This window comes from Myotis lucifugus, unplaced genomic scaffold, assembly GCF_000147115.1.
Source record: "Myotis lucifugus unplaced genomic scaffold, Myoluc2.0 scaffold_163, whole genome shotgun sequence".
NCBI classification, from domain to species: domain Eukaryota; kingdom Metazoa; phylum Chordata; class Mammalia; order Chiroptera; family Vespertilionidae; genus Myotis; species Myotis lucifugus.
In genome coordinates, this window is record NW_005871211.1 from 893123 (window position 1) to 907632 (window position 14510).

The following is a 14510-nucleotide window of genomic DNA, read 5'->3' on the forward strand; positions in this document are numbered from 1 at the left end:
ATTTTTTTTAAACGTTTGCATCAGCTATGATTCATTTCCGTTTCCCTCATAGTCAAGGTTTCCAGATGTGGAAAGGCTGGAAATACACTGCTTTTTTCTCTCTGGTTTTGACTTCGTACATCCCCTCCTGAGGCAAAGAACTCTTGGCTGCATAAGGTGGGGGAGGACAAATATTCCAAAACATTGTCTTGTACGGCACACAATTCTCAGTCTATAGATGGAAACTGATGAGTAAATAGATGGAATGATGTTACATCATGGGCAATACCTAAATTTCTGGCATGAGTGACCATGTGGATTGTGGTGTCTTTCACTGTGATAGGATTTATAGAAAGAAAACAATGTTTAGGGGTAAACATATGAGTTTATTTTTGCCTATGAGTTTGTGGTTCTTATAGGAAATGGAGATATAGACAACCTATAGAAAGAGCAGTTTGTGGATTTAATCTCATCATCATCACTGTATAATCTCAGGAGACAAATTAGAGCTGGATATACAGATTTAGGACTTTTTAGCAAATAAATGGTTGTTGAATGGATGAGAGTAAAAGAAATTATATAGAAAGGAGTTAGTTGAGTCAGAAAAGCCATTTCTGGATGGATGGATGATGGATGGAAAGAGCCCACAAGGGTTACAGAATGAAGATTAGTCATGTCACACAATCCAGGGAAGTCACCAGAGTCGGATGTCAGAGAGAGATTAAGTAAGATAAACACTAAAAACTGTCCATTGGATAAGGCAACAGTGGAATCATTTTTGCCTTGGCGAAAACAGGCTTGTAGATCTTATAAAGACAGAGCCAGATGATAACATGAACAGCGAAACAGCACTCCTAGTACATTGTAGAAACATATTCGAGAAATAACGGTTAGGTTTTTATGATCAGTTTAATTTGGTCTTAGGTTATTTCATATATGAGTTGGGGGTGAATAATGAATAGCAGCAGTCGGATCATTTTACCTAAATTGTTTTCTTAAGCTAACCAGCAGGCATGCTTTGTATTCTGACTTTGAAGTAATTAATACCAGTCCAGTATTGCATACTTACGACACCTTCCCCAGTGAATTGCTTGCCTTCAGGAACCCTTCATTAGTGTTGGTTTGACCTGATCCCATTTACTGGAATCCTCTCAATAGTATACAATGCGGAAGGGTGTTGTTTATGCATTCAACAAATATTTATTCTGCCTTGATTTATGCTAGGTACTATTCTAGGTGTTCGGGCTATATCAGAGAGTACAACAGGTAAAAATCTTTCACAGTAGCATTTATATTTCAGATATATATACTTATAGGAAATGATTTAAATTATTTTTAAATATGGTCTTGAAACTGACGGTAGAATGACATCCATAACACATAATGATACATATCAAAGATTGAATTAGAAAGTTTTAATTCCTGGTTCTGCTACTTGGTTCTTCCAGTCTTAGTATGTCTATTCATAAGGTATATGAAAGTCAATAACTATGTTGTATACCTGATACTAATAGAATATTGTATGTCAACTGTAATTGAAAAATAAATTTTAAAACTTTAAAAGAAAGTAAGAGATCAGCCGAAGGACTTGTACGCATGCATATAAGCATAACCAATGGACGCAAGACACTGGGGGAGTGGGGGGGTTGAGGGCATGTGCCGGTGGAGGGGAGGCTGGGGGAAGGTCAATGGGGGGCAAAAAAGGAGACATGTGTACTACTATTTGTAATACTTTAAACAATAAAATAAAATTTAAAAAAAGTAATGTCTAGTACAGCAGGTCACTCTGAATATTGAATTTTATAGAATAAAAGTAAAGTATGTATGAACACTTTTAAAGTGAAATTTTATATAAGGTTATGGGCATGATGATATCACCATCATCATCATCCCTGTATAACTCTCAGATCACATTAGCCACCATAATTACCATAATGACCCATTTTCATATGATGAAGGTACAGTCAGGGATAAGTTCCTAAACAGTTTATATCCTTGAAAGAGGTGCTAAAAATTTGCAATATCCTCTGACACAAGATTATATATTAGCTGATTAAGGACATACACTCTTGTTTAACAGTCAGGCTTGTGAAAGGGTGTTGTCTTTCAGGGGACCCTAGTAGATTTATGGGTTCTGCTTTGGAAAATGCTTAAAAGGTAAAACCACAATACAGAACACGGAAGAGATATATAATGGTTTGGCTTGGTTTTTCTTATTTTGATACTTTAAAACTTATGTGCTGCGAATTATATGAAACTGTCACCAAACTTGAGGCCTGTTTTCTTTAATATGGCATCCCGTACATCCCATTCAAACATTTTAAAAAGACCTCTTGCACTATTTTAATTATCCTATCTGTTTTAATCTTCCAGGTCCTAAGACCTTTGGATTGTCTGACCCAAAAGACCATCAAGTAATCACAGCAATAGAGTATCAAGGTAGAGTACCTTACTGCTTTTCACAGACTGTTTTGTTTAAATGACCCAAGAGTATGGCACATGTGAAGCTATCTTTCTGTTTGTCCAGACCTTCTGCCTCACCTCACACTAATTCTTCTGCCTAAAATGCCATTTCTGCCTTGGGAACTCTTTTTCCACCTCCTCAGTGGAAATTTTGGATATGCGATGGAAGACCTGATGTACAAGGAAGGTCTCTTATTGCGTAAATTATCTGGAACAAAGCAAATCTAATTTGTGAAACTGGGGAGATGGAGATCTTGAAAGTTTCCAGTCAGGTAGATGTGGTAAATGGAGATTAACACCGCAAACCTCATGCTATTTAATGTATTTAAAATGGCATGAATATAGCCTATTTTGAGGTGCCATTTTGCTGTTTATTTTAGCTTCTTCAAAATATTTTAGTTTCAGTTTTGCGAGATGAAGAAGTTCTGGAGATTGGTTGCTCAACAATGTGAATATACTTACCGTGATTGAACTGTACAATTAAAAATCAAGATGTTGCGCTAGCTGTTTTGGCTCAATGGATAGAGTGTTGGCCTGTGGACCAAAGGGTCCCCAGTTTGATTCCGGCCAAGGGCACATGCCTGGGTTGTGGGCTTGATCCCCAGAGTGGGGTGTGCTGGAGGCAGCAGATCAATGATTCTCTCTCATCATTGATGTTTTTATCTCTCCCTCTCCCTTCTTCTCTGAAATTAAAAATATATTTTAGAAAATCAAGATGTTAAATTTAAATTATGTCTATTTTACCACAATTTAAAAAAATGTTAATGGTTTTAATAGCCAACAATTTATAAGGCTTTCATAAGTTTACCTCAAATATTGACTATCTACTACTTTTCTGAAGTCTCTTTTACCTGGAACACAATAATCCTAGGAAAATAGAAGAATGACTGTTTCTTAAATGTCATACTTGTTGAGGCAGAGATGGTAAGCATTTAAGAAACAAGTCCTGATGTCTGATCCCTCTTCTTTAGGCATGTCTTAGGTTCCCAGAGGTAGAGAGAGATAGTTTAAAGGAAAGAGCAAAAATTATAGGTGAGGTCTGGGGTGTGGAGAATTAAATGAATTAGTATTTAACCAGTGCTTACAATAGTACTTGGCACATTGTGTTATCTGTGATTATTTAGTAAAAACATGCTATAATAAGAGTCAGCCTATCATTCAAAAATAACATCACTTAATAACAAATTACTTATTTAGAAAGTTCTAATATTTTACATGAGTAAGCTAATACAATACTCTTATCATGGCTTAGTTTTAAATGGGCAGAGGTGGGAAGAGGAAATGAAAGATTGGAAGTAATGTGGAACTATGGAACGTACGTAGAGGAAGGATAAGCAGGTCTGGAAGAGGTACCAAAGACACTGTCAAGGCCAAAACAGTGAGCACATTTGAGAGGAAGATGGGTCAGGATGCTCATGAGGGACAAGGAATGAAGTTAGTTTCTCCTACTTTTTACTTTCCTGGAGGTTCTAACTGTTGAGTGCAACAGGATACCATGGATATACATCCATCCCTGCCCCCTCGGCCCTATGCCATGATATCTGAATTAGAATGCCAGTTATATTCTTTAGGCTTACATTCCTTTCTAAAAAACTTACTGAGCTCTGGTTGGTGGGCTCAGTGGTTAGAGCATCAGCCCTCACCCCAAGGGATCACAGGTTCGATTCCCCTGGCCTGGTCTGGGCACATGCAGGAGGCAACCAATCTATATGTCTCTCTCTCACATCAGTGTTTCTATCTTTCTCTCTCTCCCTCCCTTCTAGTATCTCTAAATATCAATGGAAAAAATACCCTCAGGTGAGGATTAACAAAATAATAATAATGATAATAAATAAAAAGCTTATTCAGGAGAAACTCACATAACATAAAATAGACTGTGTTAAAGTAAACAATTTAGTGGCATTTGTACATTCACAATGTTGTGCAACCACTACCTCCATCTAGTTTCAAAACATCACTCCATACTAAAACTCTGTATCATTTACATTACTTTTTAAAAAATATGTTTTTATTGATTTTAGGTAGAGAGGAAGGGAGAGGGAGAGAGAGAGAGAAACATTGATGTGAGAGAGAAACATCAATCAGCTGCCTCCTGCATTCCCCCTGCTGGGCATCAAGCCCACTATCTGAGCTTGTGCCCTGACTGGGAATCGAACTGGTGACCTCTCGGTGCATGGGATGATGCTCAACCAACTGAGCCACACCAGCCAGGGCTACATTACATTTTTTAAAAAATATTTTTTATTGATTTTTTACAGAGAGGAAGGGAGAGGAACAGAGAGTCAGAAACATCGATGAGAGAGAAACACCGATTAGCTTCCTCCTGCACACCCCTTACTGGGGATGTGCCCGCAACCAAGGTACATGCCCTTGACCGGAATCAAACCCGGACCCTTCAGTCCCCAGGCCGACGCTCTATCCACTGAGCCAAACCTATCAGGGCTACGTTACTTTTTAATGTGTGTTTTATGTTTACTGCAGAAAATTCTTCTATATTTTATTGCAATCAAATGTTAGTCTTAGTCCCAAGTAAGTATTTTCTATCTTTTTGTTTCACTTCTGCTCCTTTTAATTAAGAATTACATTTTGGTTCCATTTTCTATGTGCCCCAATCATTCCAACTTGGCTCTCCATAAAGCAAAAATAAATTTCTATCTTCTACCACTTTTTAGTTTTAGGATATTGCATATAGTAACTTGATTTCACTTGCAGTCTAAAATATTTTGTGATTTATGTATATGTGTGTTCCATCCAATTCATTCAGCTTCTTGTCTCTATCACTCTGATGTCAATACCAGTAAATCATGAATTAATTCCTTCTTTCCAGTCCTGCTGTTCTCTATCACTTCCCATAGTGGAGCTAAAAACAGAATAAGACAAAAAAAACAGCGGCTCTGTCAGGCTTATAAATTATATGAACAGCCTTATGTCGAGTGTCCAACCCCGAGAGCTATAAATTAGGGTTTAATAGGATGCTTTTCTCCACAGAAGTAATTTGAATTCTTCACAATTACTTTAGTAGTATCAATTCTCTTCTTGCATTATATAAGATTTTGATGATTTTTAACTTGAGCACAGAGAAGAAAACCAGAAGATAGTCAGCAGTACAGAATCCTAGAAAAACTAAAATTCATAGCATAGCAAAATATTTGTTCTAATCAAAACACAGAATTAGCCCTCGCTGGTGTGGCTCAGTTGATTGGGCATTGTCCCGTGCACCAAAAGGTTGCCAGTTCAATTCCTGGTCAGGGCACATGCCCATGCTGTGGGCTCAATCCCCAGTAGGGGGCGTGCAGGAGGCAGCCAATTGATTTTTTTTTTAAATATGTTTTTATTGATTTCAGAGAGGAAGGGAGAGGGAGAGAGAGATAGAAACACTAATGATGAGAGAGAATCATTGATCTAGCCAATTGATGCTTTGCTCTCACATCAATGTTTCTCTGTCTTTCTCTCTCCCTTTCTCTCTCTAAAAAAAAGCAATAAAAAAACAGGCACTAAACTTTAAAAAAAACCCCAAGAATTACCTTTTCTAAATCTAAATGAAATAAGCATCTTAATGGAAAAACTTGGTGCATTTTTTTTGTTTCAATATGTCTTATTTTGAGAAAATGTGATTTATCTCTATATAATTTTCTTTGCTGTCTCAGAGGTAACATTATAATTCAAATCTAAGTGATTTTTTAGGTGGATTTGTAATGGTAATAAAGTGTGGATTTCTGTCATGTCGAGGCAGTCTTACCACTACAACTAAGAGAAGCTCCTCATGTATGAAAGTAGTAATGACCATTTATGGCGCATGTACTATATGAAAAGTGCCATGTGCACCCAAGTACATAAATACATCATCTCATTTAAACCTTACAACAACTTTACCTATTGTGCAAGTTAGGTAATTTGCACAATATCACACAGCTGGTATTTGGCAAAGGTCTAACTTCAAAGCCTGTGCTGAACTACTGTATGATGACGTAATGACCCTGAGGGCTAGATGCAGAATGCTGCTGGCCTTGAGTGTTGACTTTTGGCTGAGAAGAAAAGGAGAGTCCCTGGTAGCTATCTTTTAAGTTCACTTGGTTCTTTATACTCAGATGTTGACCCCAGATTTACTGTTCCTCACGGGGCCGGGGGTCAAGGTGCTGGCACGTCAGGATCTGGGCCCTGGCTCATCCCTTGCTTAGCGCACTCCCAAAGAACCACATGGCAAATTCTAAATTGGAGTTCTAGGACATTCTAGTTAGGATTCTAAGGAATTCTAATTCCATCTTTTTTTTATTATTATTATTTTATTGACTTCAGAGAGGAAGGGAGAGAGAAACATTGATGTGAGAAACATTAATCGGCTGCCCCTGCACACCCCCTACTGGGGATCAAGATCGTAACCCCAGCATGTGCCCTGATCAGGAATCGAACTGTGACCTCCTGGTTCATAGGTCCATGCTCAACTGCTGAGCGACTAAACCGGGATCTAATTCCATCTTTTAAGTGTTTGTTCAAATGTCACCTTCAAAATGAGTTGAACTCTACATTCTTTTTTAAACTGCACCCCTGTCCCCCAGAATTCCCATGCTTCCTATACTCTGATCTACTTTATTTCTATAACACTTATGCTAATATACTATATAATTCACTTCATGACTTTCTGACCTCTTGCCAATTGTAAGATCCAAAAGGACAGAGACCTTTGTGCTGCCCCTTGACATGGCTCCAGAACAGTATCGGACGCACGCTAAGGACTCAGTGTATTTTAGACAAGTTGCACAGACCATTTCCCACAGTCCACGTGCTCAGTGCGAATGAGGCTGGAGCGGAGTCCGCTGCGTTTAGGAAAATCCTTGGTTATGTTTTCGAATGTAATTTCTGCAAAGGTTCCCCATAGAGCAGTGAGGAGAGAAATTAGGAACAGGGGTGTGCGTGTGTCTAGTTAAATATGTGAAACAATTGAAAGTAAACGTATTCCTAAGAACTAGGAATATGGGCTAAAAATGAGTGTGGGTGTGTGTTTAATTGTTGGAAACTCAACAAAATACGGGAAGGAAACCTATCTAAAACTCAACACTCCGGAAAGTCCCCACCCATTCTCCTTAATCAACAGAATGGAACTGTGTTTCCTCAGACCAGTTCCTCAGCACGCGTTTGTCTCTGCAGTCTAACTGTAAACATGTCTGTAAAATGATGGCTCTCTGTAAGGTAAAACCTGCTTTTACATCTTTAGGCATCTTTGAAAACAACTTTTCCCCCTTGCCTTTCTTTAACCTACTTTCTATTTTTCATTACCTTTTATTCATTTCTATAATTCTATCAATACATGTGGAACTAAAAAAAACTTTAGCAACTATATAAAACAAAAAGAAAATTAATCTATCACACAGAAATCATCACTGGGTTAATATTTTCATATATACTTATACAGGCTTTTTGTTCATACCTATGTGAATATTTTTAATACAACCAGGATAGAATTACAAGTATTATTCTCTAATCTACCTTATCATGTAATATCCTGAGTTGGTTTTTTTTAATGGCATTAAATCTGTTTACCATCAAAATCAGACATATGAAAGAATTTTACCATAATTTATCTGGATTGTGGTAAGGGGTAGGATTCAACAACTTGTTAGAAGACAATATTGGGTTTGTATTAATGCATTCGTAGAGGGTAACCAAAGAAGGGATCTTAGTGGGAATGTAGCCAGTTGAGGGGACGTTTGTGCGTGTGCACAGCATGGCCTGGGCTGGACTTAGTGCCTCTCCTGGGCACTGGTTATGAAGCACGCTCAGCTTACCTCCACCCTGGCGCTCAGCACATTGGACCGAAATGGCATCATCTGATTTGCCTCTTTTTCCAGACTATAAAATCCTCAAAGTCTGAGGCTGGAAAGGATAAGATAATTAATCATTGCTGCCATTTTAAAGTACTTACTGTGCATATATTATTGTATTTGAAGACTCACAAGAATTTGAGATGTTATCTTATTTTACAGATGGTAACTGGTGCCCAAGAACTAGGGGAAGTAACAAAGGGTCACACAATTATTATGTGGAAGAGCTATACTGCTTTCAGTTTACCTTTGGGTTAAGCCATGTGGTACATGTTGAGGTAATTTATGAATGAATGGATGGATGGATTGATGAAATGAATGAATGGAGCCCTGACTGGTTTGGCTCAGTGGATAGAGCATCAGCCTGTGGACTGAAGGGTCCCAGGTTCGATTCCAGTCAAGGGCATGTACCTTGGTTGCGGACACATCCCCAATAGGGGGTGTGCAGGAGGCAGCTGATCGATGTTTCTCTCTCATCGATGTTTCTAACTCTCTATCCCTCTCCCTTCCTCTCTGTAAAAAAATCAATAAAATATATTTTTAAAAAATGAATGAATGGATAGATGGATGGATGGATGGATGAAATGAATGAATAGAAATACAAAGGAATAACTTAAGGGTGTTAAAAATTCATTGCTTAATTAAGTGAAATATAATTTCAGAGGGACAATTTAGCAAATAAGTTCTTTTGTTGTTGTTTCTAGAGGTTATTTTAACCTGCAAATTCCCAAGGAGGACCCCGGCCTCCAGATTAGAGTGGAAGAAACTGGGGCAGAGTGTCTCCTTTGTCTACTATGGCCAGGATCTCAGAGGTAAGAAGCTGTGGACTCGAGGTGAGAGCAAGAGAACAAACACCAAGCACAGCTGCTACCCTTTAGTTTACGCATGAGAACAGGACATAGCTGGCTGCTGAAAATACGTGTTTGTAAGTGGGAGATGAAACCAGCAGTGAGTGACGGAGACCTAGCACACAGCCCCCGAAACAGAGAACACAGCACAGAAGTAGGCGAACTCCACTGGGGCCTTGGACCCTGCATTGCTCAGCTCAGACCTCCAGGGTGTAAAATGCAATTGCTCTTCCTCTCGAGAGAAAGGAAGACAAGATGGTGCCGGTGGGATGCCAGGTCACTGCTCAGTTGTAATAACTTCGTCGTATTTCAGTATCTCCATCACTGCAACGCTTAGGGAGTAAGACTTAGAGGAGGGTAAATGCAACTACCTTTACCCAGTGCTTTCTCTTATTTTTTATTTGTCTTACATTTCTACTCCCTATTCTTCCTATTGGATATGGGATGGGCTTTTGATTTAAAGTGTTGATGGATGAAAGAAATGCTAGGATATCTAGGATTTGTTGCACAATAACTCAGTGGTTAGAGTACAGATACAATAAGACAGCCATGCATTGATTGCTCTAAGGTGGGTGATTTAAAAAATAAGTTTGAAATAGCAGCACCCATATACAATTTTTAAGTTAAGTTTATTGATTGAAAAATAAACTGCTTTGGGTATTGAATGAAGTGACTTGAGGAAGGTAGTATATAGACAGTGACTTGTATTATTATCAACACCGTTGTCTTCTTTTTCTAAAAGGTGACTTTAAAGATCGAGCTCAGATGATGGATTTCAGTATCAGGATCAAAAATGTTACAAGAAATGATGCCGGGAAATACCGTTGTGAAGTTAGCACCCCAACTAACGAAGGCCAAAGGCTGGAAGAGAACACGGTCACTCTAGAAGTATTAGGTGATGTACTTGTGTCTGTGTGATTACTGCTCCCTGCCCTCCTCCCCATCACCCAGCCCTGGGGGCAGTGGGGCAACTCAGGGCCCAGGCAGCAGAGTCACAGAGACCACCAGCACCATCTTCCCTGCAGAGTCTCGAGCATTTCTCACTTCACCTCATTGGCTGATGAACTGTGACTATTACTAACTCGTGATCACAAAACCTCTCTTCATTCAAGATGGATGTAAATCTTAATGGCCCTACACTGTACGTAGGAGCATTTTCCTGCAATAGCTTTCAGCACATGTAGTACTTCTCCTACCACACAAGAGAGTATCCCATGAGATGATAAAAAAGCATAAAACAAAAGGGTAGGCCAGGGGAAGTATTAGAAATTATTTGGTAAAGAAAAGAAATTAGCATTTATTGTGCAGCTCCTATGCATCAGGCCCTTTCAAATATGTAATTTTACTTCATCATCACTGACAACCTGAGTTTCACAGATGAGGAAATAGAAGTTAAATGGTTTTCCCAGGCCACACAGCTGGTAGGGTCAGGATTTGGAGCTAACCCAAAGGCCTTATGGTTAATTACTGTAAAAATCACTGATGGACATTAACAGCTCATGATTACTGTTGATAGAGGAACATGATCTTTGCTCCTTCATAGATGTTAGTATAAAATACCAAGCAAGAGGAATAAAATCACTTCTTTTTGCCCAGCCGGTGTAGTTCAGTGGTTGATCATCGACCTATGAACCAGGAGGTCATGGTTCGATTCCCAGTCAGGGCACATGCCTAGGTTGCAGACTCGATCCCCAGACTTGAAAGGGCCTGATGGGGTGTGCAGGAGGCAGCCCATCAATGATTCTCATCATTGATGTTTCCATCTCTCTCTCCCTCTTCCTTCCTCTCTGAAATCAATAAAAAATAAAATAATAAAATAAAATTACTTCTTTTTTCTATATAACCCAGGCTCTTTCTATAATACTAGTGACATACTAGTATAGAAGAAATTCAGAAAACCTTGCAGGGGAATCCGCTGGAGTATTGGCCTTCTATTGCTACATAACAAGTGATCCCAAATTTAGCAGCATAAAACCCCACCCACTAATTAGCTCACGGTTCTGTAGATCAGACGTCCAGCATGACCCGACAGGCTCTCTGCCCAGGGTTTTACAAGGCTGAAATCTTCAGTCTAACAAAAGAATGGCTAATTGTGCTCGTGCTTTGAATCTTTCATTTTCCCTTTTGTGATGAGCCAGAGAAAACCACATTTAAAAGAGTGGTTGGTTAAGTCAGCCCCTGTCAGAAGCAGTGGATTTTGGACCTTAACTTCATCTCCTAGATACCTAGATCAATGTTTGATGGAATAAATGAGAGAAAGTGTATGTATACCAGGGCTGGGGAATTTGGGGGACTGTCTTAAAATTTTGCTCACCACTTAGAATTCTGGGTTTCCCTGGGTTTAAGTTATCTAGTAAAATCTGGTTTACTTACAAATCCCTGCGGCCAGATTCTCTAATTTGGCCAGTCCTAGGCATAATAGGATTTTTTAAAAAAACTATATATTTTTATTGATTTCAGAGAGGAAGGGAGAGAGAAACATCAGTGATGAGAAAATCATTGATTGGCCGCCTCCTGGTCGCCCCCAACTGGCACTGACTGGGAATTGAACCGTGACCTCCTTCCTGGTTCAGAGGTCGACACTACCACTGAGCCACACCAGCCCAGCCCAGAATAGAATATTAGTTTGAGTACTGAGCCTGAAAAAATGCACTCAGGTTTGATTTCTTTTGAATACAGTTGGTAATAAAACATTAAAACAGTTGGTGAGGGAAAAAGTAGAGATTGTTCATCTGAAGAATAGTTGTATTAGCTAACATCATGCTTGCTGTTATAACAGAAAAGTACTCTCAGCGAGTGGCTTAACATAATAGAAGTTTCTCATGGAGGTCAAGTCTGAATGGTTGGGGCAGAGATTGTAGTGGTGGGGTTATATAATTCTACTTGATGAGATTATTGGAGACCCAACCTAATGTAGATCTGTTATCATCAAAACACAGCTTTCTGAGGTCACCATGGGTGTTGACACCTACTTGGTAGTGGGAGGGGGTGGGGGAGTGAATGAATGGAGAGCTGTGCAGGAGGCTTTTATGGAGCAGGCCTGGAAATGGCACAGAACTCAGGCACATGACCCCATCAGGCAGCTAGGAAGCCGGCAAATGTGGTCTAGCTATGTGCCCGTGAAGAAAGGCCATAGGTCTTTTGAACAAGTAGCCAGTCTCGCTCACAGATGTCTGATCAATCATCTCCTGGCAGTTAAAATCCTTGTTTGGCTTATAAATAACCAATGCCGTTTGACTCCCGTCCCTCAGTGGCTCCAGGAGTTCCAACGTGTGAAGTCCCCAATTCTGTTCTGAGTGGAACTGTGGTGGAGCTGCGCTGTCAAGACAAAGAAGGGAACCCGGCTCCTACATACACGTGGTTTAAGGACGGCACCCGCCTGTTTGGGAATCCCAAGCTCGACGCCCAAGTCACCAACAGCTCATACACAATAAATACGAAGTCTGGAACTCTGGTAAGGGCATGGCAAGCCTTGGCCCAATAACTGTTCGGCATATGGAGGGGAAAAATAATTGGAACTTAAAATGATGTAGAATAGAGGGCTGATATCATTGCTTGTTAAGTGGAGAGAGGAGAGGGCGGAAGGAACGATGGGGGTACATGCCCAGAGAAGGGAGGGGAAGGGCTGGGACCGGAGATGGGAAGACAACAGACGACCGAGGAGCTGAGCACACAGTGAGCCGGGACAGAGCAGGTTGATCCGTGATGACGGATCAGGTAGTTCACCCCAGCTGCCTTCCTGGCCTGGAAAGGTAGTATTTACAATGTCAGGGAGATGCACCCCCCTTTCTTCCTTCTTTGCCCACCAATGGCCTTGCTTCCAGGACTTCTCATCAGGCATTGTTGGTCTTTTGGCTTCCTCTTCTGCTCTGGGTCTTGAGCAGAATACTAGGGGGGTGCCCTTACCCCAGTGCCAGCCATGTAGGAATAGCATTGCCAACCTATGATAGGATGTCTGCGTCATTAAACTCTTCCATAACTAGATCATCAACAATTGACTTGACTCAGTGATTTAAGAATCTATGACTTTAGATTTTCTCATTGATGGAAAATTTCACCTTTCTAGGAACACTAATGGCAACCTAACAAACAAACTCTTTAAAGTTAATGACATTTAAAAATTAAAGTATTTTTACCTTTTTGTCTCTGACGTGTAAGGTGGAGATGGAAGTCAAAATCAAGATCATTAAGCTTGAAGCTTTCTTTTTCATTCCCAAAATTTAATTTGTCAGTTTTAAAATGTCTGCTTTCCCATACTGCGGAGTTACTACCACAACCATTATCAAAAAAATCTTAAAGGCCTGGTAATCATAATTTTGATGGATTTTAAAAGGAGGGTATAATGTTTCCTTTCATGCCTTCAACCTACAAGTGCATTATAACATTTAAAAACTAGCTCCTCTGGCAAGTAAAAAAGCACATCGATAAATTGGCTAAATAACAAGCATATCAATGGATGTGGCTACCCCTTGAGGAAGACCACACTCTGGCCCTCTGGGCGTAAGTAGGGTGAGTCAGCAGGTCCTGGTGAAACTGGGCAGAAAACTTGCCATCACACTTCGCTATATTTACTTTTCCAGTTTATTTTTTCTCAGAGCAGGTGATAAAAGCCCCAAGGCGAGTTTGAGATGATAACATTCACTTTCCTCAGTTACCCTTGAAGTATCTTGTGATGTCAAGGGCAGAACTGGCTTAGTTTTTGAGAAATGAGCAGCAACCAAGACACCAGTGTGCGAGTGATGGTGACTTCCTTTTAATGACCAGCTGTCATGTGTTGGAAGATCATTGTTTTAGTCTAACTGATTGTTTATACGCACCCTCGGCATTGAGCTCATGGCCAATATTGTTGAAGTATTCTGACTTTTGGGGGAGTGAGAGGTGCTTCCATAGAGTTAAAATAAATGAGGAAAAGCTTTCATCCCACTACGCTGAAGTCTACAGAAAGGGAAAGTGGGTGGGTAGTGAGTAAAGAAAAGTGAGAGAGGAAAAGGGTTAATAAGAACCTTGGCTATTTTCAGGAACATGCGTTGCATGAAGAGCAAAGGCCAGGAGCAGGTGCTTCTTAAAGGTTCTTGGCTCTCATGGCTAAGCAGTGACTGCTGCCGGACTGAGGTGTGACAGGAGGCCTGAAGGAATGATTCTGAGCACCCTCTTCCCCTCTGTGCCGGACCTGGGGGGTCCTCTACTGAGTCCAGGCACCACTGCATTCACTCCCTCCTTCTCCCTCCTCCTTTCCTTCCTCCCTCCCTTTCTCTCTCCCTCCCTCCCTCCCTTCTTTCCCTCCTTCCTTCCTTCCTTCCTCCCTTCTTTCCCTCCTTCCTTCCTTCCTTCCTTCCTTCCTTCCTTCCTTCCTCCCTCCACTTCCTTCCTTCCTTCCTTCCTTCCTTCCTTCCTTCCTTCC

The 14510-nt window shown here is 40.3% G+C and overlaps 1 protein-coding gene across 1 annotated transcript in view; it reads left to right on the forward strand.

Annotated features, from left to right (window-relative positions):
• Positions 1 to 14510, forward strand: part of JAM2 (junctional adhesion molecule 2) — a 50539-nt gene that overhangs the window by 28081 nt on the left and 7948 nt on the right. Inside the window, 4 exon segments of the mRNA XM_006095946.3 lie at positions 2353 to 2418; positions 8966 to 9073; positions 9852 to 10004; positions 12361 to 12563. Of these exon segments, the coding sequence (XP_006096008.1) occupies positions 2353 to 2418; positions 8966 to 9073; positions 9852 to 10004; positions 12361 to 12563 (530 nt within the window).